The 23,688-nt window shown below is 40.7% G+C and overlaps 1 protein-coding gene across 2 annotated transcripts in view; it reads right to left on the reverse strand.

Moving 5' to 3' along the window:
• DOCK1 (dedicator of cytokinesis 1) overlaps positions 1 to 23,688 on the reverse strand; it is a 262,795-nt gene that overhangs the window by 38,096 nt on the left and 201,011 nt on the right. For both annotated transcript variants that reach the window (XM_065746466.1, XM_065746465.1), the window contains exons 34-40: positions 19,865 to 19,950; positions 19,506 to 19,662; positions 16,964 to 17,004; positions 15,615 to 15,705; positions 12,019 to 12,138; positions 3,744 to 3,833; positions 1,163 to 1,267 (exon numbers count right to left, since the gene is read on the reverse strand). In XM_065746466.1, coding sequence (XP_065602538.1) covers positions 1,163 to 1,267; positions 3,744 to 3,833; positions 12,019 to 12,138; positions 15,615 to 15,705; positions 16,964 to 17,004; positions 19,506 to 19,662; positions 19,865 to 19,950 — 690 coding nt within the window. The remainder of the gene's footprint in view (positions 1 to 1,162; positions 1,268 to 3,743; positions 3,834 to 12,018; positions 12,139 to 15,614; positions 15,706 to 16,963; positions 17,005 to 19,505; positions 19,663 to 19,864; positions 19,951 to 23,688) is intronic.

Genomic DNA, 23,688 nt, shown 5'->3' on the forward strand with positions numbered 1-23,688 from the left:
GGAGACCAGGCAGTAGGTTAACAACCGAGCTCAGCTCCCAGTCTGTCTGACAGTCTGCACACAATAGGTGATGCACAATGCAGTCTTAGCCCGGGCAGTTTAACTGAGAATTTGTTGCACTTCACAGCATCTATCAGTGGTGAAGTACACCTGCATTACAGCAACCCTGGGTGTAGGAAAAACCACAGGCATTTTCAGCTTCATGAGATGATTCAAGGACTTCCATCATTGGAGTGAGTTAACCTGGACCCATGTAGCTACAACCAGGAACTCATGTCTTAAACAGGAAACCTGCTGCTAGCCCTGGCCTAAGACAACATCACTCTGAGTCAATCCTGAACCATAAGAGATCTTATCTTCTGTTTCTTGAACAGTCTTAGCCTACTGGAACAATTCCACAGGGGTTTGGAGAGAGGCTCTTTCCAAGCCTCAAATTCTCATCTTTAAAGAAAGAGACGAGCAGAAGAGTGGATAAATAGACAATGTTATTTCCATGTCACAGACGGAAAAATGCCAGAGTGCAAAGACTCATTATAGTGATGAAATTCAGAGGTGTTAACTCCCCATCCTTATTCAACCACGAGCTCAACTCTGTAGCAATCCTGGCATTGGTAGAAAAAAAATGTAAAATGTTATTAGACTTGCTTTATCAGCATCAGCTAAGTGACAACATGCTTTAAATTGACAAAAATCGTGAAAATTCATGATAAAAGATTGCATTTAAAGGTATCACATGCAGTTTTGATACTCAGTTTCAAGACTGTGCTGGAGAGGGAACTCACATGAAAGCACAACCACACATATTTGGGTTCTCTGTTGTACACGTAACCTGTCCAGCAAACATTTCTCTGTTTCTGATGACGCTGATCACTACCCTGATCTACAGATCAGGTAACTATATCTACATTTCGAGTGATATAAACCCTTAAGAAGCATAAAGCATTGTGTATTCTGGAAGAAAAAGCTTCTCTACTAAAATTCTACTATTCCACATTGAAAACAGGAAATGAAAAGCAGATGACTGTTTTATGTTTTATAACAACCACCAAGGTGAGGCAGATAGTAAATAACATGCTGACAACAGTGCACTTTCAACACAACACAGTGACATTTCCAATGGAAGACATCAGGCTACTGCCTGTGGATGCAGGTCCACGCTTACCCTTATGAATGTTGGAAATCCCTGGCCATAGTATCCAACAGCAAAATAATCTGGTTTTGGTCTTATCACTTTCACAATGTTTTCATAGAACTGAGCTTGTTTTCTCTGGAAAATAAACAGGGAAAAATTTAATGATATAAACTCAAAGCAGACTGCCTGTATATCTCTTCTTTGTAGCTCTGACTTTAAGGAAAATCTCACTTCCCCTCTCCTTCACTTTTTAAAACAAATTTAGAGTACTATTTTGAGATACAAAGCTCAGTATCCAGTGTTTTCAAGCTCATCTTGGTGAACCTCACTATCCCACTTCAGAGAATGAAATTTTGATGAAGGTCATGAATCTGCAAGGCAACCTGAACTCATGGTTGCAACCCTGCCAACACTGAAAGGCTGGAAAGGAGAAGTGCACACTGCTAAAGCTGGTTCTCAATGATGCTGACTCCTCAGTTTTCTGCCCTTACATTTCATCACATTTTTCTACTACTTCTCTTCCATGTTTACGACTGTTTATTTGCATCAGAAAGCACGCAGTTGAGAATTGCAGAAAATACAACTTTTGGAATAAATACACACGTCAGATACCATCTGTTTTCAAAGTGGAATCCTTCTTTATCTCAAAGGATGAAATAATAACAAATGTGCCGCTCTGGACGATCTGTTCATTAACTTATTTTTAGTCTATTACTTTCCATAAGAGAACAAATTCTGATTTTTGGAAAGCTTATTACTGATCTCATTTGACAGATAACAGTAGATGGCAAGAAGACTACAAAGACCCAGATCTGCCATACGCTTTCAGTTCAGCTGTAGCAGAACTATTTTGTCATTTGTGAATTGTCTTAAAGTCTAATATCTCATACAGCTTAAACAAAAGAGACAATAGGGATAACAAACAGAAACAAAAAATACTTATTAATTTTTATTTTGGAACATCCCACCACCACCTGACTGTCTCACTGTTATTCAGCAGCACCAATAACAAAAGGCCTTAATCATACCTGAACTTGAATTTTCACCCTTCCCTAACCAGAGATGAATGCCTAATGTATGACTTTGTTAATTTTTGTGACACTCCCTACAGTTTCTCCTGCCTGATAAACGAATAGCAGATAAATGTGCAGTGGGCAGTTCTGGATTTTCCCTATTACAAGAGGGGGAAACATCATTTCCATATGCAGATGAACCGTACTCAGTTTCTGCCGCTGCCTGTCTTGTAATGATATCCTTTTATGTAATCCATGACATATTTGGGAGAGAAATGGTAAAAAAACACTTAACAGTATCTTTGACCATCAATTACACCGTACAAAGTGCTAATTCAAACAGCAAAAGATGGATCAAGTGTGATAAAGTATGGTCGCCTTTGTGATAAAAGCTGATCATGTTCTCTTGTGCAAGCATAAAGGAAGGAGATGGAAAATTAAAAACAAGGGACTCAGAGAAGTTATCTACTGATGAATGATCACACCTGACACAAGAGAGTCATTTCCAGCTCAGGAGCAATCTCTACCAGATTCCTTTTATATTGAAATGCAGAATATTCTCTATTGGATACAGCCCCACTGTCAGCAGCAGGCAGCAGGCTGAGGAAAACTCTTCTAGCATCTGAAAGCACCTTAAAAATGCTTTTCTATTTTAATTCTCTACAACTTGGAGCATAATCCAACATGGAACCACGCTCCAGATCTCTTAGGCAGGGGACTACACTCAGCTTGCCACTAAAAATAGTTAAAAAGCCACGGAAAGAGGATCACCAAAAAGGTTGAAAAGTTCAACCTTGGTAGAGCTGGAGGACGGAATGATGGACTTCACAAAAGAGAAGAACTTGTGGAGGACTGAAGAATAAGAAGAACAGGACTTGGTTTTACTCTTCTCCCCAAGAAGTGCTACTGGAGAGATGGTTCAAAGTCAGTCTCAAACTGAGGTGCTGGTGTCAGCTGAGAAATGGGGCACAAATGGCACCGTATAAATGGGCAGCTAAGATGGAACAGGATAAAACAATTAAGAAAAAATGGAGGACAATGCACCCCGGTGAGCGCAAAGGAAAAACCTATCAAAAATGTGACAGACAAGAATTTTCCAAACCTAACTGGAAACGTGTACTTGACTTGTGTAAATGGCTGAGAAGTTGGGAGGGAAAGTGACAGCTGCCATTTATCTTGCTGTAGAAGAGCAAGAGAAAAATGGTGCAGGCATAATGAATGGGTAGTGTCGGGGCAAAAATAACTGACTCTAGACATGAATGCTTGAGGATTATTCATACCTAAAAAAAGGAATGTGAATGTGGAAAGACACTCGAACGAGAAAGGCGATTTTTTCCCGTTCCCATTTATATTTAAATTCCAAATTTCCTTTTATATTCCAAATACATCAGCTTAACAGGATCGCAACATTTTTCTTTCGGTTAATTAGTAGCCATTAGTAGCCAGTTATTCAACATTTATTAAAAAAAAAAAGCCAAAGCAGGCATCTATTTTAATATTCGACTCTCACAAGGAAAATTTTTGACATCATTTTAAACCTTAAGAATTGCATTCTGAAAAAAAAAAAATTGCACGTCCATGCTATTAAAAAAACTCACCAGCAGTTCACTGAGTTGTTCATAATCAAACATCTCATTTTCGTACTGTTCTGCAAGTTCCTTACCCAAGGCAATGGCCTCTTCCCACATCTGTTGGAAAAAAAAACAGCCGACCACAAAACAACAACAAAAGCAATTTACATACCTTGGTTAAACAACAACGATGGAATAAAATAAAATAAATCTTAATAAAACACAACGAAATGCATTGTGTCACATGTGGAAAACATTGTGCATCAGATGTGCCAAATGGCTGTGACAGCATTACCCATATGTCTCTCTTCAATGCAAATCAAATACCACGATCGTATTACTTCAGAAATAAAATGACTGCTGCCAGCCCAACTAGATACCCAGCAATGTGTAAAAACAGCTTGCCCTCAAAGCCACCCAGATCCCAGGCCTTCTGCTGAATGCTGCTGATTGACTCTAGTTCATCATAATCTCCTCTCTCTCCCTCCAGTATCTATAATCTATATTAAACAGGACAGGCATTTTGCAGACATTGCTCTGGACAAATATTCATTACATTTCCATTGGTTCTTTTTCTTCTTTTGTTCTTCAACCATGAAATTCAGCAGCTGTCTCAACTGACCCAAAGTAATTTAACAATATCCTTCAGGTCTTCAGAAACCAACAGTCTTAACAAGTAGAGCACCAAACACGCTTTTAAGTGTGTATTTTTCTCTTTTTCCTACTTTAAATGTAAAGAACCACTCAAACCCAGAACGATGCTTAAATTAGCACACCAGGGGACCTAGGATCAAACCTGATGATTTGCCTCTGCTGCAGAAATTTGGCTGGCCATGCTGACCTCGCTTTATTAAGAAAATGAGAGTTGGAACGAGTTATAAATCAATTTGCCTCATATTACCCTTCATCTTAATTTACATCTCCTGTTCACAGCACCTAATTCCCCTCTCTGTACCAGGCCACATGTTCCTTGCCCTGCTGAAATACGGAGACAGCTGCAGCTCTACAGGGATGGAAGAGGGCTGAGCAAAAGGGCAGAACACATAGTTCCCCTCGCTCCCAAAAGACACCAACCCTACAGGAAAGAAGTTTCAACCAGAGCACCCCAACCTCCCAGTGATCCATTATTTGTTATTTTTTCCTAGGAAGTGGCAATGAGGAGATCAGGCAGGCTGAATACTCAGTAAGTCCTCTACCATGCCAATGCAACAGAAGCAGGATTTCAGAAGGTGCAACGAGTCTGCTCTTCCTCCTCAGTTCTTAAAAGGAGGGCTCCTGGACTGAAAAGCTGCCCCAGAAGATTAAAGGAGGGAAGGGTTGGAAGGAAGCAACCTGAAGAGGTGCTGTTGATGTCTGAGGAGATCATCAAAAGGATGCTGTAGGTGCTAGCAAAAAAAATAATTATGGGAGATGGCAGGCTCTCAAAGATATGGGCCAGAAACATCACAAGCAGTGATGGTACATCTGAGCAAAGGAAAAGGATATTTCAAAACCTAGAGGAAAAAAATCCCTGCTTCTAGGAGGGAATAGGATCCTTGGGCAAGCAGGGACTGAGTGGTGATTGACTTCTGGCAATTCCCACAGTATTTAATCCCTTCTCTGATTTTTCTCATTTCTACAATGAGTTCCACTGTATTATTTACCTAAGAGAGAGGGCTGGAATGAGCACGAGCTACTAATGTTTGTCAAGTGCCTTGAAGATCAAAACCACATTGGAATGACTAATTACAATCACCACAATGAGGGACCCATGTCTGCAAGAAATCAGAAGGCAGTTTCTACAGCCTGAAACATAATTTTTGCAAATGGAAAGCTCGCAGTGCTTTTATCTGTTAGGTATCTAATCTAGAGTGATGATACAGAATATATTTTTATCTCTAGACAAGAATTAACATGAGCTAAATAGTAAAGGTGTGTTTACAGACATGAAGCATGTTCTCACATATGAAGCTGGCTTAATTTTGGCTCAGAGGAGCAATACACCACCAATTTATAGAAACTAAACTAACATTTGGCCGTTCAGTAAGTCAGCAAGTGAAACCTTTCAAAACCATTTAACCTTTCTTCACTTTGACTGCTGTTTTGTTCTGAACTTCAGTCATCCAGAACTACTTCTGCACATTTTTATTCCACAGAAAATGGTGTTACTGCAATTCTCATTGCCTCGGTTCTCTGCATGCTCCAGATTTAACCAGTCACTCATCAAAACCAAAGCACTTCTACTGTATTTTCCACCTTGGTAATACACATAGATGACCTCACATGGACAGCTTTGTAGCTGAATGAGATTTGAAATACATGGAAAGCTATATAGTTGTAGATTTGCACCAACACTGTAAACAAACTCGTTCAGTTCTTCTTTTGAATCCTGAATAGACATCACAGATCCAAAGCCCACCTAGGGCAGAGGTTGGTGGTACCAGTGCTGCATGCCATTCAGGGCAAATTAATGACATGTAGTTGCTTTTTGTTTTTTTTCCCATCCTTGTCAGTCAACACCACAACTTCTCCAGAACAGTGGCTGTGCTTCTATGACTCTTCCCAGGAGGCATCTCCTCCAGCTCCAACCAAACCCTCTGAGTTACAGAATACAATCATTAGGAATGAATTTTATCAATGCTTCTAGCCAGAGAGCCTGAAAAATGAATTCTCAAATTCAATATCACATAGATTTACTTTATCTGTAATGTACAAGCAGTAACCACACAATCCTAGCATTCTCCCACTTTAATAACCATTTCATAATGTATAAATGGAGATGAATAGGAAAAAACCAGGTACTACAAACGTTTGTTTCTGACTTAAATTTCTGGAATTACTCTAAAAACTCTTGGGAAGTTAGTTCACTAGTTAAAATACTCGTATTTTGTCACATTATTTTTGATGTAACACTTTCAAGTACAGCAAAGCAGCAAAACCATTCTCCCTCTGTTCCACAGCAGATGCATGACGAAACTGCCCAACTACTGCTGTAGTTAGTGCCAGGATCTGGCTCTTCTCCAGCCAAGGAATCTGCCTGCATAAACAGGACTCACTTTTTGTTGCTTACATCTCTTAAAAACCCCACTCTGCTCCAGCATCTCTATTCTGAACTCCAACTGTCCAGCTCAATCCTCTGAAGGAATGGCAAGGAGTCGTGTTATAGGACTCAATTTGTAAAATGTCAACTGCCCCAAACTCCAGAGGTCCACGAGTCAATTAACCACTTGGCTTTTCTCTCCACTGTTAGTGCAGCTGGACCACAATACCTGCAATGCTGCTGAAAACAAAGCTAAATCCAGTAATTCTTTCTACGTCGTAGCAGCAGTTGGAATTGTATATTTAAAATACCCTGTACAATTGTCTGAAAATCTTGTTTAGTACAGAGCAAATTTATTCAGGTGAGGGTTGCGTGGCTGTGGCAAAGGATTCTGATAAATGAAATCTATACTCTTGAAGGTCAATAACTCCCCATCTGCTGCCTGACAGATTTCCTGCATTGGAAGTTTTCCCAGGTTTGCCCAGGACACGGCAGGTCTTCTGGAGGAATGAGCTGTACAGGGAGCTACTACACAGGATTTGTACGATATACAACTCATTAACACAAGAAACAATTTATCTGCAGAGTGTACCAGAGAGAGAGGTTTGCCATAGTGGAAGGAAAATGGTTCTTTTATACTAAGGGCATGAGAAAAATGTGCATGGTCTAAACTAAGCTGTATAGACAAGAGCTGCAAATTTTTAGGGGAAGGACTTGGAAAAATCAGGAGGAGATTTTACAGGAAAAGGAACAATTTAATTCACTTCTGAAGTCCTGATTGCTTGTTGCCCAGGAAGAACTGCAGTACCCAATTTAGTTTTTGAGGTTCTTCAATAGCAGCAAAGGAGAATCTTAGGATATTTCTTAGCTCCTGCTGAGCTAATGGTCAGTAAAAATGAAACAGCCTGGGAGAAGCATATTATCACGCAATACTGTGAAGCATGAGGGACGTTCCCAGCACTGTTTATATTTCAGATAGCATTAATTAACTGTCAAGAAAGCTCAACATTTTAAATATAGTATTAAAGCAGTATTTCTCTATTGCCAGCATATCGTTCAAGAGGTGTAAGATACCCCATAGTTGAAACCCCTTCAAAGCAACTTGCCATATTAATTTGGAACATGGTTAAATAATGCATCTTTGCTTTCTGAAGACTCTCTTTTATGAGGTGGAAAAAGACTCCTACAGGCACAGCTCCGCATTTACTGGGACATTTCAAGTATCTTGTGCTTTGTGGCTCCAGTAAAACAGTAAAAGCCTTTTTCTGAGGGTTTAAGATGGTGGGAAGGATGAAGGAGAGGAAATAGGTGAGGAATGTGCATTTACCTATTTTTTCCTCTACAGGACCAATGCTTTCATTTTATGAAGGAGCAGCAGAAAACATACTCATTTATAGACTGCAGCATCCACCAACATACTCAAAACGAGTTGTGGTTTTGTACATCTCACTGTGCAGGGATAAGAATGCTGCTGCTTCCTTTATGGCTACAGGGACCACATAATCCTGCTTCAAAATGATATCTTTTTCAGCGACACCAGAGAATTTCTTGGCTTCAGAAGTACATTAGCATTGACTAACATCAACTGCTCCACACAGGTAACATTTCAGCTTGTTCCATCTTCCTTTTATTACTGCCTCTACTTTTCCCTCTCACTGTGACGTGCTCTAGCCTAGCAATTTTCAGTAAAGTTCCTGGATTAAGGGCTTTACTGAAAACTACCAGACTTCAGCAAAACACAGAAAGACCAAACACTTGAAGGGCAGTTCAAAGGTCAGGTTAGACTGCCGTGATAAGAGCAAAGACAAAACTTGTAAGGGCAAAGATCGAGAGAGATGGAGATAAGAATGGAAAGTACAGTACAACACACAACACAGTAAAGGTAAATAATCTAAGACAGAGAAAAATACATTCATGCCCAAGAAGATTTGGAAGTAGCAAGAGGAAGAAAGGAGGACCTTGGAAGAGTAACAAAAAGCATTACCGATTAGGACCCACAATGTCAAAGAACAGAAACTGCACCCGAAAATCCCAAATTCCTAATGAGAATATTTGTGTTGAACACCATCATTTTGTTCACAGACAAATGACATTCAGTACAAGCTCATATTTAGTCCTATTAAATTACAAACTTCTGGTCTAAAAGTGGTATGTTACCCTGCATAATAAATACATAAAATTATACCTTCATCTACATACTGCATGCTAATACTTAAGGAGTAAGCCTCCATGGTTGTTCCACACTTGAAAAGTGCTTTCAGCTCTCCTCTGGGGAAATTACTCTGATCAACAGAACGGGATTGTGACTGTTGAGAGGATGAACAACATCAGCTTTTAACCAAGAAATGCCAACGTTTTAAAACCAAGTATTACCTTATGAGAAATCCTGCCACACTACACGCCTCTAACCATGGGTGCCTTCTCAAGGCAGCCTGGCAGGCTGGAGTGGAAGAGGAATGCTCTCACAACAGCTTTAAAACAAAACTACAGAGCTTTCTTAAGAGCCTGAACATAGCTCTACAGTTGTCCAGGGTAAAAAGGTTGTCTACTTTTAAGTTAATGGGAGAAGAAAGCAAAGTAGCAGGATCAACACGGAGCAAACGGTGCAGAGGCACTGCCTCCAATTACAGTTAAGAAAAAAAGAAATGGTTAGTTTACCAGTATATGATTCAAAACCACACATAATTCCAGATATGTTACTGATCTCAGGAATACACAATTAAGGTAGCTGCTAAATTTCCAAACCACACTGGTAAACACAACAAGTTCATTTATCCTAATGTCAGAACACACCAGCAGAGAGGCCTGCCTTAATTCTATCGAGGAAGCCTGCAGCTTGAAACTTCACATAGGATTTTCATGTTCTCTTTGTAGACTGATTTTTCCCTTTTCAGTGTAGGGGGACCAGAAAACAAGTGAGCAAAGATCTGCAAAGGGGCAAGAGTGAAAATGAATCCTCCACTGACAATAATAAATTAAGAAGGAATCCTGGTTATGCAAAGAAATATGAACAAGCGATCATGGTCATCCCTTCAATACCATATTTCACCAATAAATATTAAAGTAATAAAGATTCAGTTGTTTAACTGTGAGGAAAAGGAATAAACAGAATTTTCAGTGCTATTTCACAGAATCACCAAGGTTGGAAAAGACCACCAAGATCATCCAGCCCAACTACCCACCTATCACCAATCATTCTCAATAAACCATGTCCCTCAACACAAGGTCTAAATGTTTCTTGAACACCTCTAGGGTTGGTGCTCCACCACCTCCCTGGGCAGCCCATTCCAGAGCTATTTCTTTTCATCTGGTTGTAAAATTGAATCAAAATTATTCACTTATTCCACTTATATGGAACGCTTATTCCGTTTGATAAAGGTCTCTCAGCCCAGGTGCCCTGCTGTGCAGCGTGGTGCAGGCTGAGCACTAAGCTGCAGGTATTTTGCCTGCTGTTTATACAAACAGCTCATTAGTGCTATCAGCAGACATGGGTGGATACAACTTTAAGACAGTATGAAATGGATAGATGATACAGATAATACAGTTAAAATGGATGCTGTGGCTTTTAATTTACAGCTAAAAATGCATAGGCCTGGTGTTCAGAAGAACAATTCCCTTAGACTATGCATTGGCATCATAAAAGAGCAAGTGTGAACCCAGAAATGTGTGAAATAAAACAGAATCATGTGACTACTGGCTTCTCCTTCCTAGAGAGGAATGCATTACATTTCTCTTATTAAAATAGGCTTTAAAATCAAATGAGACCCTAATTGTAACAAAGCCCTCCCTACCAACTGCTAACGGGTAAGTACAAGTTATTTGGAGAGTAGAAGTGTGCTGTGGAAATCAGTGTTACCCACTGTGTGTGCATGAGCACTGAGCCTGCTGCTATCACGATCTTGAATTTCTAAACACTGTGTTATAAGATAGGGTATAAAATTTGACCTTTTAAGCAAAGTTTTGAAAGAAACACTGATCTGACTCTGCTAAAAGCCTACCTGGACAACACGAGCTTGCAGGATAATTCTTCCAGTCTCCCAGTAAATAATATTTCTGTTTGCACTACCTTTCACAGAATCATGCCTGGGTTGGAAAGGACCTCAAAGATCATTGAGTTTCAACCCCCTGCCATGGGCAGGGTCGCTAACCACTAGAGCAGGCTGCCCAGAGCACATCCAGCCTTGCCTTGAGTGCCTCCAGGGATGGGGCATCCACAGCCTCTCTGGGCAAACTGTTCAGTGCATCACCACCCTCTGAGTGAAAGCAACATTTAAGCAACAAAGATTGCTTTTAAATGAATAACACTCTAGGCATATGGAAAATGAAGACGAGGGGATATTGGTGGCAACCAACATGGTTTCACCAAGGGCAAGTCATGCCTAACAAACTTGGTGGCCTTTTATGAAGGGGGTCTACAAGAAAGCTGGGGAGGGACTTTTTGTAAGGGCATGTAGCAATGGGACAAGAGGAAATAGCCTTAAACTGGAAGAGGGCAAATTTAGACTAGTTATTAGAAAGAAATTCTTTACTGTGAGCATTGTGAGACACTGGAACAGGCTGCCCAGTGAGGCTGTGGATGCTCCCTCCCTTCCAACCCAAACCATTCTAGGCCTCTATGAACACTCTACTGCTGTTAAGCCACTACAGAAAAATTAGATTATGTTTCTGGAACCTCCTGATGAAGAGATTTTCACCTTTCCATTTACACCCCTCAGGCATGTTGTTTCCAGGCTCTGATATGAACCTGCATCTCTCTGCCTACTGTGCTGAAACCATCAGCTCTAATGCCAACACCCACCCCTTGCCACCTCACAGTAGCAAATGAAAATTCCTCTTGAAAAAAAAAGTACTCCCAGCTTCTTCACTAACCCCTTATGGTATGAACCACACATCTATTCTCTGACTTCTTTTTGTGTGTGTGTACATAAGATAAAACAAGGGTAACTGAAGGATTGCATTAGTTACTGCAACTGCTGAAAACAAAGTCCTGCAAGTTGCACGTATCACTTCTTTCTTAATTTCTCAGTGGCACCATATACACATACATTTACCTTTAACACAGCAGTTATCAATGTACCATTGTTATTTTTTTTACTGTTTTTTTTTCAGTATTATTATCTTCAAGTGCTGGCAAGGTGTTCCCATAAAGCAGTCCATATAACAACTTACAAACATAAAGCTCCCTGAAGGTCAGTTGATGCAAACAACGTTTACTATTCAACTTCTAACTAAGTTAGAGAGAAAAGCAACGAAACGTCTTTGGACTTTTTTTCCTCTTTTTACCTTGCCCTTGTCAAAGTAATGGATAATTTCTTGATATAGCTGATCTTTCAGCTGCCCTTGAGTAGCAGCCTGGTATCCATCCCGCTGGGTAAGATGTGCTGCACACGCTTCTTCTGACCACTAAATCATACGGAAAGAAAGAGTGGAAAAATGAAAGCAAATCAGAAGTTATGAAATGTGTCAGTACATTTAGGCAAAATAAAATACACATTTTTGATTTAAAGACTTGGTTATCACAGTGAATGCAGCAATGAATTTTTTATTGTGATTGTGTAATTTGATTCCCTGGGCACAGGGGCCATTTATTTGCATGCTGTATCTACAATGGGAGGCTAATTAGATATATCAGCTAGAAGGAAGCTTCTTGAGGTGGCTTCCTCTCCTCAGTGAGTTTGATGAGCCTGACCTTGGCCCACGGATGGTGCAACCTGCTGGATGCATAACGAACACTAGCAGGTTTATGTTGAGAGATGCCCTGGAGCCTAGATACATCAGCACAAATGGAAAGGACTAGAGGCACAGAAATTAAAGAGCTAAAATTCACTGAGAATGTTTGGAGGTGTGGAAAAGTGCAACTAGCTTCATACAGCCTGCTTAGCAAATAGCTGCTCATCTAGCAAATGCCTAACAGATAAACAAGGCAAAGATACTAGATTGATCTTCCCACGTAATGCCTGATGGCTTTCTCCTGTACCTCCATATTCTGGTGCCCAGCAGGGGACAGACACAACTGAAACCTCTGGACTCCAGAATTTGTGTCATCTCTACAACTCCTTTCCCTCCTCTCACCAATATGCCCTGGCACCTATCTGCAGGTGAGACAATACTGGAGTCTTTTCCCTAGGCAGGACACTAATACTATATCCTACCTCTCCAACACTATCTATTTTCATGAGGCCAGCAGGAAATTAATACCTAAGAGACTCACAAAACTCCATCAAATCAAATCACACATCTCCATTAAATCAAATGAAACTTCACAGATTGAAAAAGAGACAGGGACAGGTGCTCCAATATGGCTTGTGGCCTTAAGAAATGAAGTTTAGAAAAAATAAAGAACTGTTCACTTTCATCTCTGAAAAAATCAAAGTTACTATGGAAGGAGGACTGCTTGCAAAAATAAAATAACTTTTGGAATAGAAGAAATCTGTTCAAAGATCATCAACTCACAGACTTCTTCACAGAACTGCTGCTTTATCATCTAGTTTTACCTCCTACCTGTATTTTAAAATTCCACCCAATTATTTATTAATGTGGCCAAAAGGTTTTATTTGACTAAAATACCGTTCATGTTTCATTACAGCAATATCTTACAGAAACACATTCTGTCACTGTCTGGAGATGAGAGGAACTGCAGATTACACCACAGCCCCTGGCTGTGGCTTTCAGTGGCTGCAGACTGCCCGCTGTACCATCCGACTGCAGCTCTGAACTTTTAGCTCCTATAATCTTTTCCTTAACTGACCACAGGAGGCTCTTTCATATCATTTCCTTCCCCTGAAGACAGTCAGGACAGTGATGCAAATCAAACGGACCCCTTTTTGACTGGCCAGCCAGAGAGCACTTGACATTTCTTGCTGACAGAACCTTCCTTCACTTCTCCTACTGTTTATGGTTCTCTTAAAGCCTTCTCGTTTTCACATCCTTCCTAAAAATACACAGCAGAACTCTCCGATGTACTGATGACAGTACAGCTCTGTACTGCAAAGAGATAAACTTCAGCGAGCCTGCAATGCAATGACATTTTATTCAGCTGACTATGAGCCACCATCTTCTGTTAGCTCTGAAGACCTTAATTTTGACTAAGTGGGTTGAAAATTAAAACTATATTATTTTACTTCAGAAAGTCTCTTTTCCAAGGTATACATCATCAGCTTACATCTCCAGTAATCTGGAGAAAACCATGAAAAAACAGTATTCTTGCAGATCTACAGATGAAATTCTTAAAAGCTCTCAGTCTTGACCTAAAACTGGTCCCATTAATATCAGTCTGATGCAACATATGAGAATGATGAGCGTCATCGAAAATCCTGCCCTCGAGGTTTGAAAGAAAAGCTCAACTGCTTACAATTACACACACCACAATAGTGGTGCTTCTCAAGTAGCACTGAGCTCCTCCACCCACTGCTAACTTGTACCAGGATATTATAGGAGACAAATCAATACACTTCCACAATAAAGGATTTCCAACTTATGAAGTGTATTTACAAACAAACTCTGCTTAGCAGTGACAGCCTACAATAATGATTACCCTTATATTTGCCATCTTCTATCGATTCACATTGTAATAAAACAAAACGATATTTCATTCCAGTAAATTAAAAAGGTATATTAAGATACTCATCCAAATTCTGAAGACATTCTGTAAGAAAAAATGAAACTGGCTAAGCTCTCCTTTAAAGTCACATAAAACATACTGACCAACGATGTAGACATAAGAAGTCTGAATGACTTTTTTGGCACCCTTCATTTCAACATTTTTCCAGAAATTGCAGCACGTGGGAAAGGCAATGCTGTACCATGTCCAAGAGGTTCACTCTTGAACTTCCTGATAAGCAAATATCACACAGCTTGGCAGCTGTGTTTTACATCCCTAGTAGGAACACAAGAGATCTTTATTGCCACAGACTCAGTCAGTTACACGCTCCAGCTCCTACCCACAGGAGAAAGCCTACAACCTGGCTGTGTGAATGAAGCTGCCAACGCCTTCTCCTTGTGTCCTCCCCCCTCTATGGCATGTCTCAGCACAGGACATCTATTATCAACAAGTACCTGCATTCACAAGGCTGTGCCCAACATTTTCCCCCACTGTTAATAATGCATAAAGCTTTTACTCTCCAGACCAATTTTACTCATTTTCTCTGAGTAACAACACTGTATTTGTTTTAAAATATAGTAAATATATTTCAAAGTGATCTATATGGCACAAGTATGCTTTGCATCATATGTAGTCGTCCTATAGTTTGGATGCAGTTTACTCAGCTTTGAGGTACAAATAATTCCTCATACATCCTTTAGAAGTGCTTGATTTAACGCCTCTACTTCTCAACTTTTCAAAACAGACATTTTACACCACCAGCTCTCTGATTAAATCAAAGATTGCTAAGAACAATTCACAGCATGGAATGAGATCCACTTGCATTACAAAAGGGGTTACTATTAGCATAGTTTCTGTAATAATAGCTAAGGCTTACAAAACACTCACCGCTGGCATAAGACATAAATGCCTCCAGATATTACATAATTTTGATATTCAAAGGAAATTTATGTTACAGCTTTGAGGTCTGTAATGCGTGGCCTTTACTGTGCTTCTATTCATATATATATATGAATAGAATATATATACATATATATATATATATATATATACACACACACATCTATACTTATACATATTTATACACTAATGGCAAAGAGTGGGCTTCATGAACATTGAAGGAATTAATTACACGTGCAAAACATTAAAGTGAAATAAGAAACAGAGCACAGATGTTAATCAGTTTTAAGTACCGGTTGCAGGACTGACAAAAACATCACTACTATCAGTGAGTGCTAGCATAATTTCCAATTTATGTCCAATGTATGTCAGTGCTTACCTTAAGAAGCTTTGCATGCAGAAGCAAAGTGTAGGCAGCTTCTGTATAGTTATCACATTCCTTGTGCAGGTCACACAGTTTGTACAGATATCTGAAAGTAATAAAAGCATTCCTTCTTTAAAAAGAGTTGGCTATTAAGTGCGACAAATTGATTCAAAATAACTTGCTCTGCAGACTACAACATTTCAACTCTATCTTTGAGCATCTAAATACACCTGGGATTGCTTCTCATTGCTCATGTTTTCATGTTCAGAGCCTTTCAGGACCGCCTGCATTTCCACTGAGCTTTTCTCCCAACAACTCATGAAGAGCAATGAATTCCATACAAATTTCATGCACAGGACACTGCTGTAACTGTTCAGCTACTGAAAGGAATACATCTGATTCCTTGTCTTCAACATCACTGCACCTCTGAAAGGGGATTATCTCCAATTGTTTGTTGGCTTTTTTAAATGGCAATTTAAAAATATACCTTTGATATACCTTTGATAGAAGTTTGTTAACAGAATTATGAGAGAACTTGAGTGGGAGATGGACACTGAGAGCTTATCTTTACATTGATGCCAAGAAGGGCAGCCTGCTGTTCAGAACAGGCTCACAACTTTAGGAGCACGTCCAGTTCCCAGTCCTGCCTTTTGCTAGACATTATTTATTTTTGCCCTTTATTAAGGCAATAATTAAAACCATTTAAACAATAGGAAGCGAGATTACTAGAGAAAAATCTTCCGAATAGATAACAAGCATCTGAGAATGAATTCATGAATACTACTTAGCTACCTAAAATAGCAGTCAAAGAGAAGCTTCATCACTGCAGCACAACAGTCTAGCCAATTTTAAGTCAAAGTACAAATAGAGGACTAGGAACCCTGAGGTTTACAAAAAGCACAACAACATATTACCGTTTTCACTTTGTGTGAGAATAGATTTTGAAGGATTCCTCAAAGCTTTAAAGAAAATATCAGTCATCATTATTATTTAATAGCCAATTTTACCCCGAGTCATATAACTTTGTACCTCACTAGGAAGGAAAATTGTTTCTTCAGTCAGTTTTCTTTTGACTTACTTATGTTCCTCATGTGATAGCATTCACACACACGGACGTGTTCATCATAATAAAACTGAAGAAGTTGGAAGAGGGATACAAAAAAGCAATCTCACGCATTTAACTTCTAATGCTCACTGTTCTCAGCGAGGACAAGCTTCTGAATGTCCTTATGGCTCAGAAAAGGGATGCCTTCCATTGCATCTTTCCTTTCAGCCCCCAACTGACTGCTTAATAAGATCTTAATTTTCTCCAATTTCGCTGCACTCAGTCAAGCAGATTTTTGTCACCGGTCTCGTTTACAAACCTTATGTACATTTCTTCTCTCTCAATTTCCTTGTAGAAATTCTGGAAAAACAAACAAACAAACAACCCAAACAATTTAGTTACAAAGTCTTCGATTTCACAGTAAGAAACACATAAGGAACATGCTATGAATTAAAAATTCATTATTGGATGGCATCAGCCTCAAAACAGCAACACAAAATCTGCCTCTAGTGATAGAACCCAAGTTATTTAACTTACAAAATCTGATGCTGTGATGTTTTATGATGGAATATATTAGGGACTCTGTCTTACTGCAAAGGTTAAGAATTTGCAAGAGCATTACTGCTAGAAATTTGCTTCTGGCATTTGCTAAGCCACACATCATTATCCATTTCTGTTGAAATTTTGTAATATACAAAACCCTAATTTTTAGAAACAGTTGTTCTACAGATTTAGAATTCAAAACCTTAGCTGAGCAATATATCACCTGCCCCTGGATTCTAATAGTTTCCTCGGAAATAAAATGCTAGATTAGTGTTATTTATCTGGTTTCATTCTCATCATTCCCTTCAGAAATGTCTGAATGCCTCTGGTCTTGATATAAACTAGTTAACACTACAAATATTGTAAATACAGGATATGATAAATTGGGCAAGATATTAAAGGCTTTTCTGAATCTAATTTAAAGTTTTCTTTCAAAAGTTAAAAAATATCTAAGAAAACAAATTACAAAGAAATTTATATCCTCCACTGAACTGCAATGTATTTCAGGGCTAAATAAAACCAGTGTGAGCAGGCACTAAAACATTCAAGAGCCCAACACCATTAAGTGCATGAGCCCAATACAAACTCATCCCCTTCAAAGAGATGCAGAATGTGTGGTGGAATCTACCCTGCTGAGTTACAAAAGGCCAGTTTCTTAGTGCACGTATAACTTCACGTGAGCCAACTCTCTAGCGTTGGGTTGAACTCAAAAGACAAATTGAACCAAATGAAACGACACTTCCCAGAGAATTCTCCTTTCCTACTCTGTTTATTATTCGGTGTTGTCGCAGTGAGCTTCCAGCACCATCCCTCCTCTGGCTTGCCTGCTCCCCTGGCTGCACACATGCTTCACCATGGCTGGCAGAGGCAGGAACAAGCAGACAAGGGAACAGAGAGGGTTTTTACTTTCCTTTTTAACATCAGCACTGGCTTAAATGCATATCAAAACCTCTGACTTAAACTATAGTCGATACAGGCAAACCTAATCCTGTGAAAGCCCGTGTATTATTAAAGGCCCAATTAAGAACTCTTCTGAGACCTCAAGTGGGAATTACGCTCAGCGTTGGCCCTGGGTCAGGTTTTGCAAAGGCATAAATTTCACTTCAGGTGCATGGAGAATGATGAAAAGACTGTACTGGCCCTGGAGGGCAAATGGGACTTTCAAATCAACCTCAGGTTTTAAATCACGCCTCCTGAAAACTAAGTGAAGTTCTGCCCCGCGACGCTTTCATCCATTTTCTGCAGACTTGGGTGGCAGGGCTGTGTGTGGGTAAGTCACCATGATTTAACTCGACAGCAGTACATCACCCACAGGATTTATCACCTGTACCCACCTGAAGAGTTCTGATGGCAAAATCACCATCGGGAGACAGAGAAAACAAAACCAAACTCTATGTGTGCCATCAGATCCCCTGGCAGGAATTACTAGGAAGAGTCTCAAGAGCAATTCTGATGAAAGCAAAGATGAATACATTCACCTTCCTTTGGAAATTTCCCTAGTTTTATACATTGCTGTCACGTTTCAGAGCACGTAGAGCGTGTGATTTTTTTATTTTCTATCTTGCCCAGTGCTAACTGCAGGTTTCTGTAACTCTGCTTCTGCTCAGGAGGACACGGTGCCTTTCTGCAGCAACCCAAGGGCACTCACTACATCAACAGCTGGTGACATCCTCCTTCCCCATTTGCTAAACATTCTGATGCTTTTTGATGTGCATAGAGAGGAAAAACAAACTAAAAATAAAATCCCAATCCCTGACTTGATGTCTCTATATTCCCTCTCATTTTGCTTACAGCTTGCACGACACTGCAGCACAAAGGCTGTGCTGCACGAGCTGAGCCCATCTGCAGCACTCCCAAGTGCTAAAGCTACAAACTATTTATTGAGATCTTTCCAGCCCAGCCCGAATGAAATCTATCAGACACAGTGCATTAGGCAATAAGCACTGTCTGTACCCCACGTACTGAAATGAAGTATGTTTTGATAATGTTACGGGGACAGTAGCTACGTTCCCCTAACTGCTAGCAGTTTAGTACTGAGCCCTAATGAAAGACATCAAATCTAACCAGCAGTGTGTTAGAGGTCTCTAAACTTTAACACAGCTTTGCTGGATGTGCTGATTTTGTGCTAATAAAATCTCATGCTCTAATGCTTCCAGCAAAAACCACGAGGAGCATACTACGAGCCAGCTCCTGCTCTTCCAGCTCCAGCCTGAACAGACCAGGGTTTGCAGTGCAGACCAGACACTGCAGAGTTTCTCAAATGAAGAGAAGGAAACCTTCTATGTGAAGATATGTGAGGCAGGAGGTTTCTTGCTTACCAGCACGTTGACGGTGCAGCTCATGCGGTTCTCTTTGTTCTCGTCGTGCATGATGGTCCGGTAGTCCAACAAGCGCTCCATCAGGCGGACAACAAGTTTGACAAAAGTTTCTCCACTCTTGGCGAGGTATTTGTGTTTCCTGCAGTGCTCCAAGAGACTGAAAAAAGAAAAAAAAAAAGCCAATTACACACGCCTTGTTAATCACACACAGAAAAAAAAAAACCTCGAGTCAGGTGAGATTTTAAATATCTCGCGCCATTAACGGGTTTTAATTATTTCTGGGCTACAAAGTTCATTGCCGTCTAATTGCCCTCTCTCCTGACTTCACAACATAAATCTCGCCGCTGATCAACACTTACATTTTGTCAAATAACACTTTGTACTGTTCATCTCCTCTGCCTCCTTCCACTTCGTGATCCAGTTTCGTGATGATCTCATTTTCAAACTATAATTAAACAAAGCAAGCGTAAATAATCAGATGGCAAATACTTCACGTTGTGACTGCAGCCTCGGTGCTTCACAGATTGGTTGGGTATCTCAATGAGGCAGCCCGCCACTATTTTAAAGCTTGATTGACTTCCAGAGCTTGGAATCTCTGGTATTTGGCCATCCACGATGATCTGCTGCCCTACAAGGATTTTTTTTGTTGTTGAAGAAATCATTGGTCATGTTGTTAAATGAAGCTTATGTATTTGCTTTAGGCAAAACTAAATAAGGAGCTTAATGACAAGGATAAAGGGAGGGGAAAATAATAATAGTAAAGAGAAATAGACACAATGTGCCCTGCAATCATGACAGGAGCAACAAAAGCAAAATAAGGGAATTGTGAAAGCTCCAGTAGAGATGACAGATGACACCAAGGGCTGCTCAGGCCGTTGGCTCACTCAGGCAGATGAACCCCATTGCACTGCTAGCATCCCATCCCTCTGTAGCATGCAGGTATCGAACCTATGGTGGCACAACTCAATAAACCCATTAATAAGGCAGTGTAGACCAGGGAGGATATGTTCCAAACAACTTGCAGGTAAAAATTTTGATTGGGGAAATAACACAAACCATAGCAGGCATTAGAACATATTTTGAATGCAATCTGGGTAATCCATAGTTTTAATGACTACAGAGGGTTTTACTGCTGCTGCTCCTTTTGCTAGGGCTCAGGTTAGGAATGAATTCAAACTACGAGAGGAAGGATCACTCCACATCTGCTGCTATGTGACAAGTGGATCTTGTCATCTAATTCGTACCTCTGCATTAAATAAGCACGGACATCCACATCAGCAGTGATTCAACTTATTGCCAAGAGACCTCAGCACAAGAGCCAGGGCGAAAAGAAGATCCTCCTGCAGGTGACTTTGACCCCATTAGTCAGAGCAGAGATGTATTGACAGAGCTGTTGGCTTCGGGTTTTTCATTGTCACTTGCTCCAGCAGTATTCAACTACTCAGAGAAGAAGTAAAGGGCCACCGGTGCAAGAACAAAGCATACTAACATTTTGGAAATGTCAAGAGATGTACTTTGCATCTCCAGTTAATATTAACAGCATATCATGTGCAAATGAAAACAGAACAGACTGCCTGGCACAACAGCCTTCCAGGCTAGGGATGCATTGTCACAGCTCCAGCCATGAGCTTTCCTTCCCTGGGCCACAAGTCCCCAGTGCTCTTAACAGCATTTCTTGTTCTTTATAAACTGTTTCCACCTCCTAGGATATCTGCCTAACAGCGACAAGAGTCCAAGCTCCTCTGCTCAAGCCACTTCCCACTGCCCATCAGAACTGAGCTTTCTGTAACCAAGAACACATGCTTCTGCTGCAGATCTGAAGGTAGAATGTGACCTTTCTTTCACCAGGGACACCAGCAAGGAGGCAACAAGCACAGCTTCAAGTGCTGAAGATTTAGCTGAAATATAAAATCCACATACTAGGAGGAAAAAACTCTGTGGAGCATCCTGCCAGCCCAGCAGCCCCTGCAGAAAACTGATAACTGGCATCAGGGCAAGGGACCACTGTCCCAAAGTACTGCAGCTGGCACTGCAGAAGGAAAGAGCCTGAGCCCTACTCCCAGCCATGATGTGCCAAGCAGGGTGACAAGCATGGCACCCCAGGGTGCTGCTGCCCTGGCCACTGCATGCACGGCAACCAAAGGGGCAGGGGACAGGTGTTTTGCACATGGCCAGCCCCAAGGGGAGCTGGGGAAGATGAGCTGTTATCTGCAGCCAGCAGCTGGCCTTGGGTTGGTTTGACTTTAGAGATGCTGCATTTTTCGAGCTCGCACTGCAAAGTTCTGCTGGCGTATTTATTTCAGCGAGGAGTGTGAGATCACATATCCCTTGCCAACAGACCTGTGTCACGATGAACCTCTGATGATAAGAGAGCATTTTTATACCACCTAAATTTATATCACTTTGAGGACGTGCAGCTCCATCCACTGCCAACACACTGCATTCTGTCCACACAGCCCTTCCTCAGCCAACAGAGGTTACCATGTCTCTGTCAACTTGCCCTCAGTTCTGCCACAGTCCCTTGGTCCTGAAACAAGCGCTGCATGCACGTGGTGAGATATCTGTGAGTACAGCAGGACAAAGACACACACTGAGGGGCATGCAGCATCTCATTCCCCAGGGCTGGAGGTGTCCTCCTGCTCCTGCAGTCCTGCTCTGCTCAAAGCCCAGAAGCTGGGAACGTGCACTCTCTGGCCAAGCTGAGACTGCACACAAAACGTGGACACCAACTGTGGAGAAGCGTTCAAGAAGCGTTTAGATGAGGTGCTAAGGGATTTGATTTAGTAGTTGGGTAGGGATAGTGATAGGAGGATGGTTGGACTAGATGATCTTATAGGTCCTTTCCAACCTTATGAACTTATGAGATGTTCCTGTCCAGCTAGCAGAAATCATTTTTAGGCAGAACTGTTTATTGGTACATAGGGTTTGATTGTTTATATTACACCAAAGAACTGCAAAACACAACTCTTCACTAGAACAAGTCACTCCCTGAATACCTTACCAGGCCCCATAGTAGTTTAGCTACCGTAACACAAAAACCCACAGCCACATCAGAAAACTTCATGTCTCTATTTCAAACCCCCCACAACCTTCTCATCATTAGCTGCACCAATGCTCGCATCATCTCCTACCTTCACAGCCCACTCCAGAGTTTTCACCTCTGCATTTGAGCCAGGAAAGTGATTTTTCCATACCATACAGCAGCCTGCCAGAGTTGTCTTAAGAACAGAGAAATAAAAATCTCTGCTGTGAGTTCAGTGGCTACGAGCTACCATGATGAGGAACTGCAGAAAACGTCCTGCTCACCTACTGCTCACTGCAAATTTGGGATACAGGCTAACAACACACACAATTCAACCTAACTGCGAGCTGTCAGGAAATCCCACCTAGAGATTGTGTTGTGCATACAGAGATAAAATCAACTAAGTACCAAACAGCAGATATTCTGTTTAAACAAGTTTTGTTTATATGCTTGACTGCTTTGGAAATGAAAATCCCAAACCGCAGATTAAATGATCTCAAAGGTGCCTTCTATATCCTCAAATTATCAAAAAAAAAAAAAAACCCACAAAAAACCCAAACCCAAGAACTCTCAGGAATGCTGACTGGGACAGACCTCAAAGGTCATTGAGTCCAAACTCTCAGGTGATGCAAAATCACTTCCAACACAGACCAGGCCAACTGTAACTCGGCCAAGTCCTGAAGATCTCCTTGGATGGCTGATTACACAGCCTCCCCAGGTAGCTTGTTCCACTGTTGCACTACTTTATTTGTGAAGGAATGAATGGAAAGTGAAGTGAAATAAGGTATTTAATACCATGAATCCATTCTTCAAAAAATGACAGGAAAATGAGAAAAGGAAGAATAATGCAATCCAGCTCCTCTAAGAGGCAACCCCAAGCTGAAACATGTTCCCACAGTAAAAGAATGTGTCAAATAAAACAGTGAGGCAATGCAACGATGAAACAGAGAAGTCACAAAATTCATGTTCTCTAATGAGACCAGAATGAAATTGACTTTCCATACCAATGTGAAATACAACACTTGCTGCCAGCAGGAGCCCTGTAGGTGATGTATTTTTTAGTAAGAGATTACTCATATGAAGAAGAGCAATTACATTTGTCACACAGGACCCTGACTACCTTTCTGATATCAATTTTACTTAAATTCCTGTAAATCTAGG

This window comes from Cyrtonyx montezumae, unplaced genomic scaffold (genome assembly GCF_038088225.1).
Source record: "Cyrtonyx montezumae isolate F1298 unplaced genomic scaffold, pur_monq_1.0 scaffold_4, whole genome shotgun sequence".
NCBI classification, from domain to species: domain Eukaryota; kingdom Metazoa; phylum Chordata; class Aves; order Galliformes; family Odontophoridae; genus Cyrtonyx; species Cyrtonyx montezumae.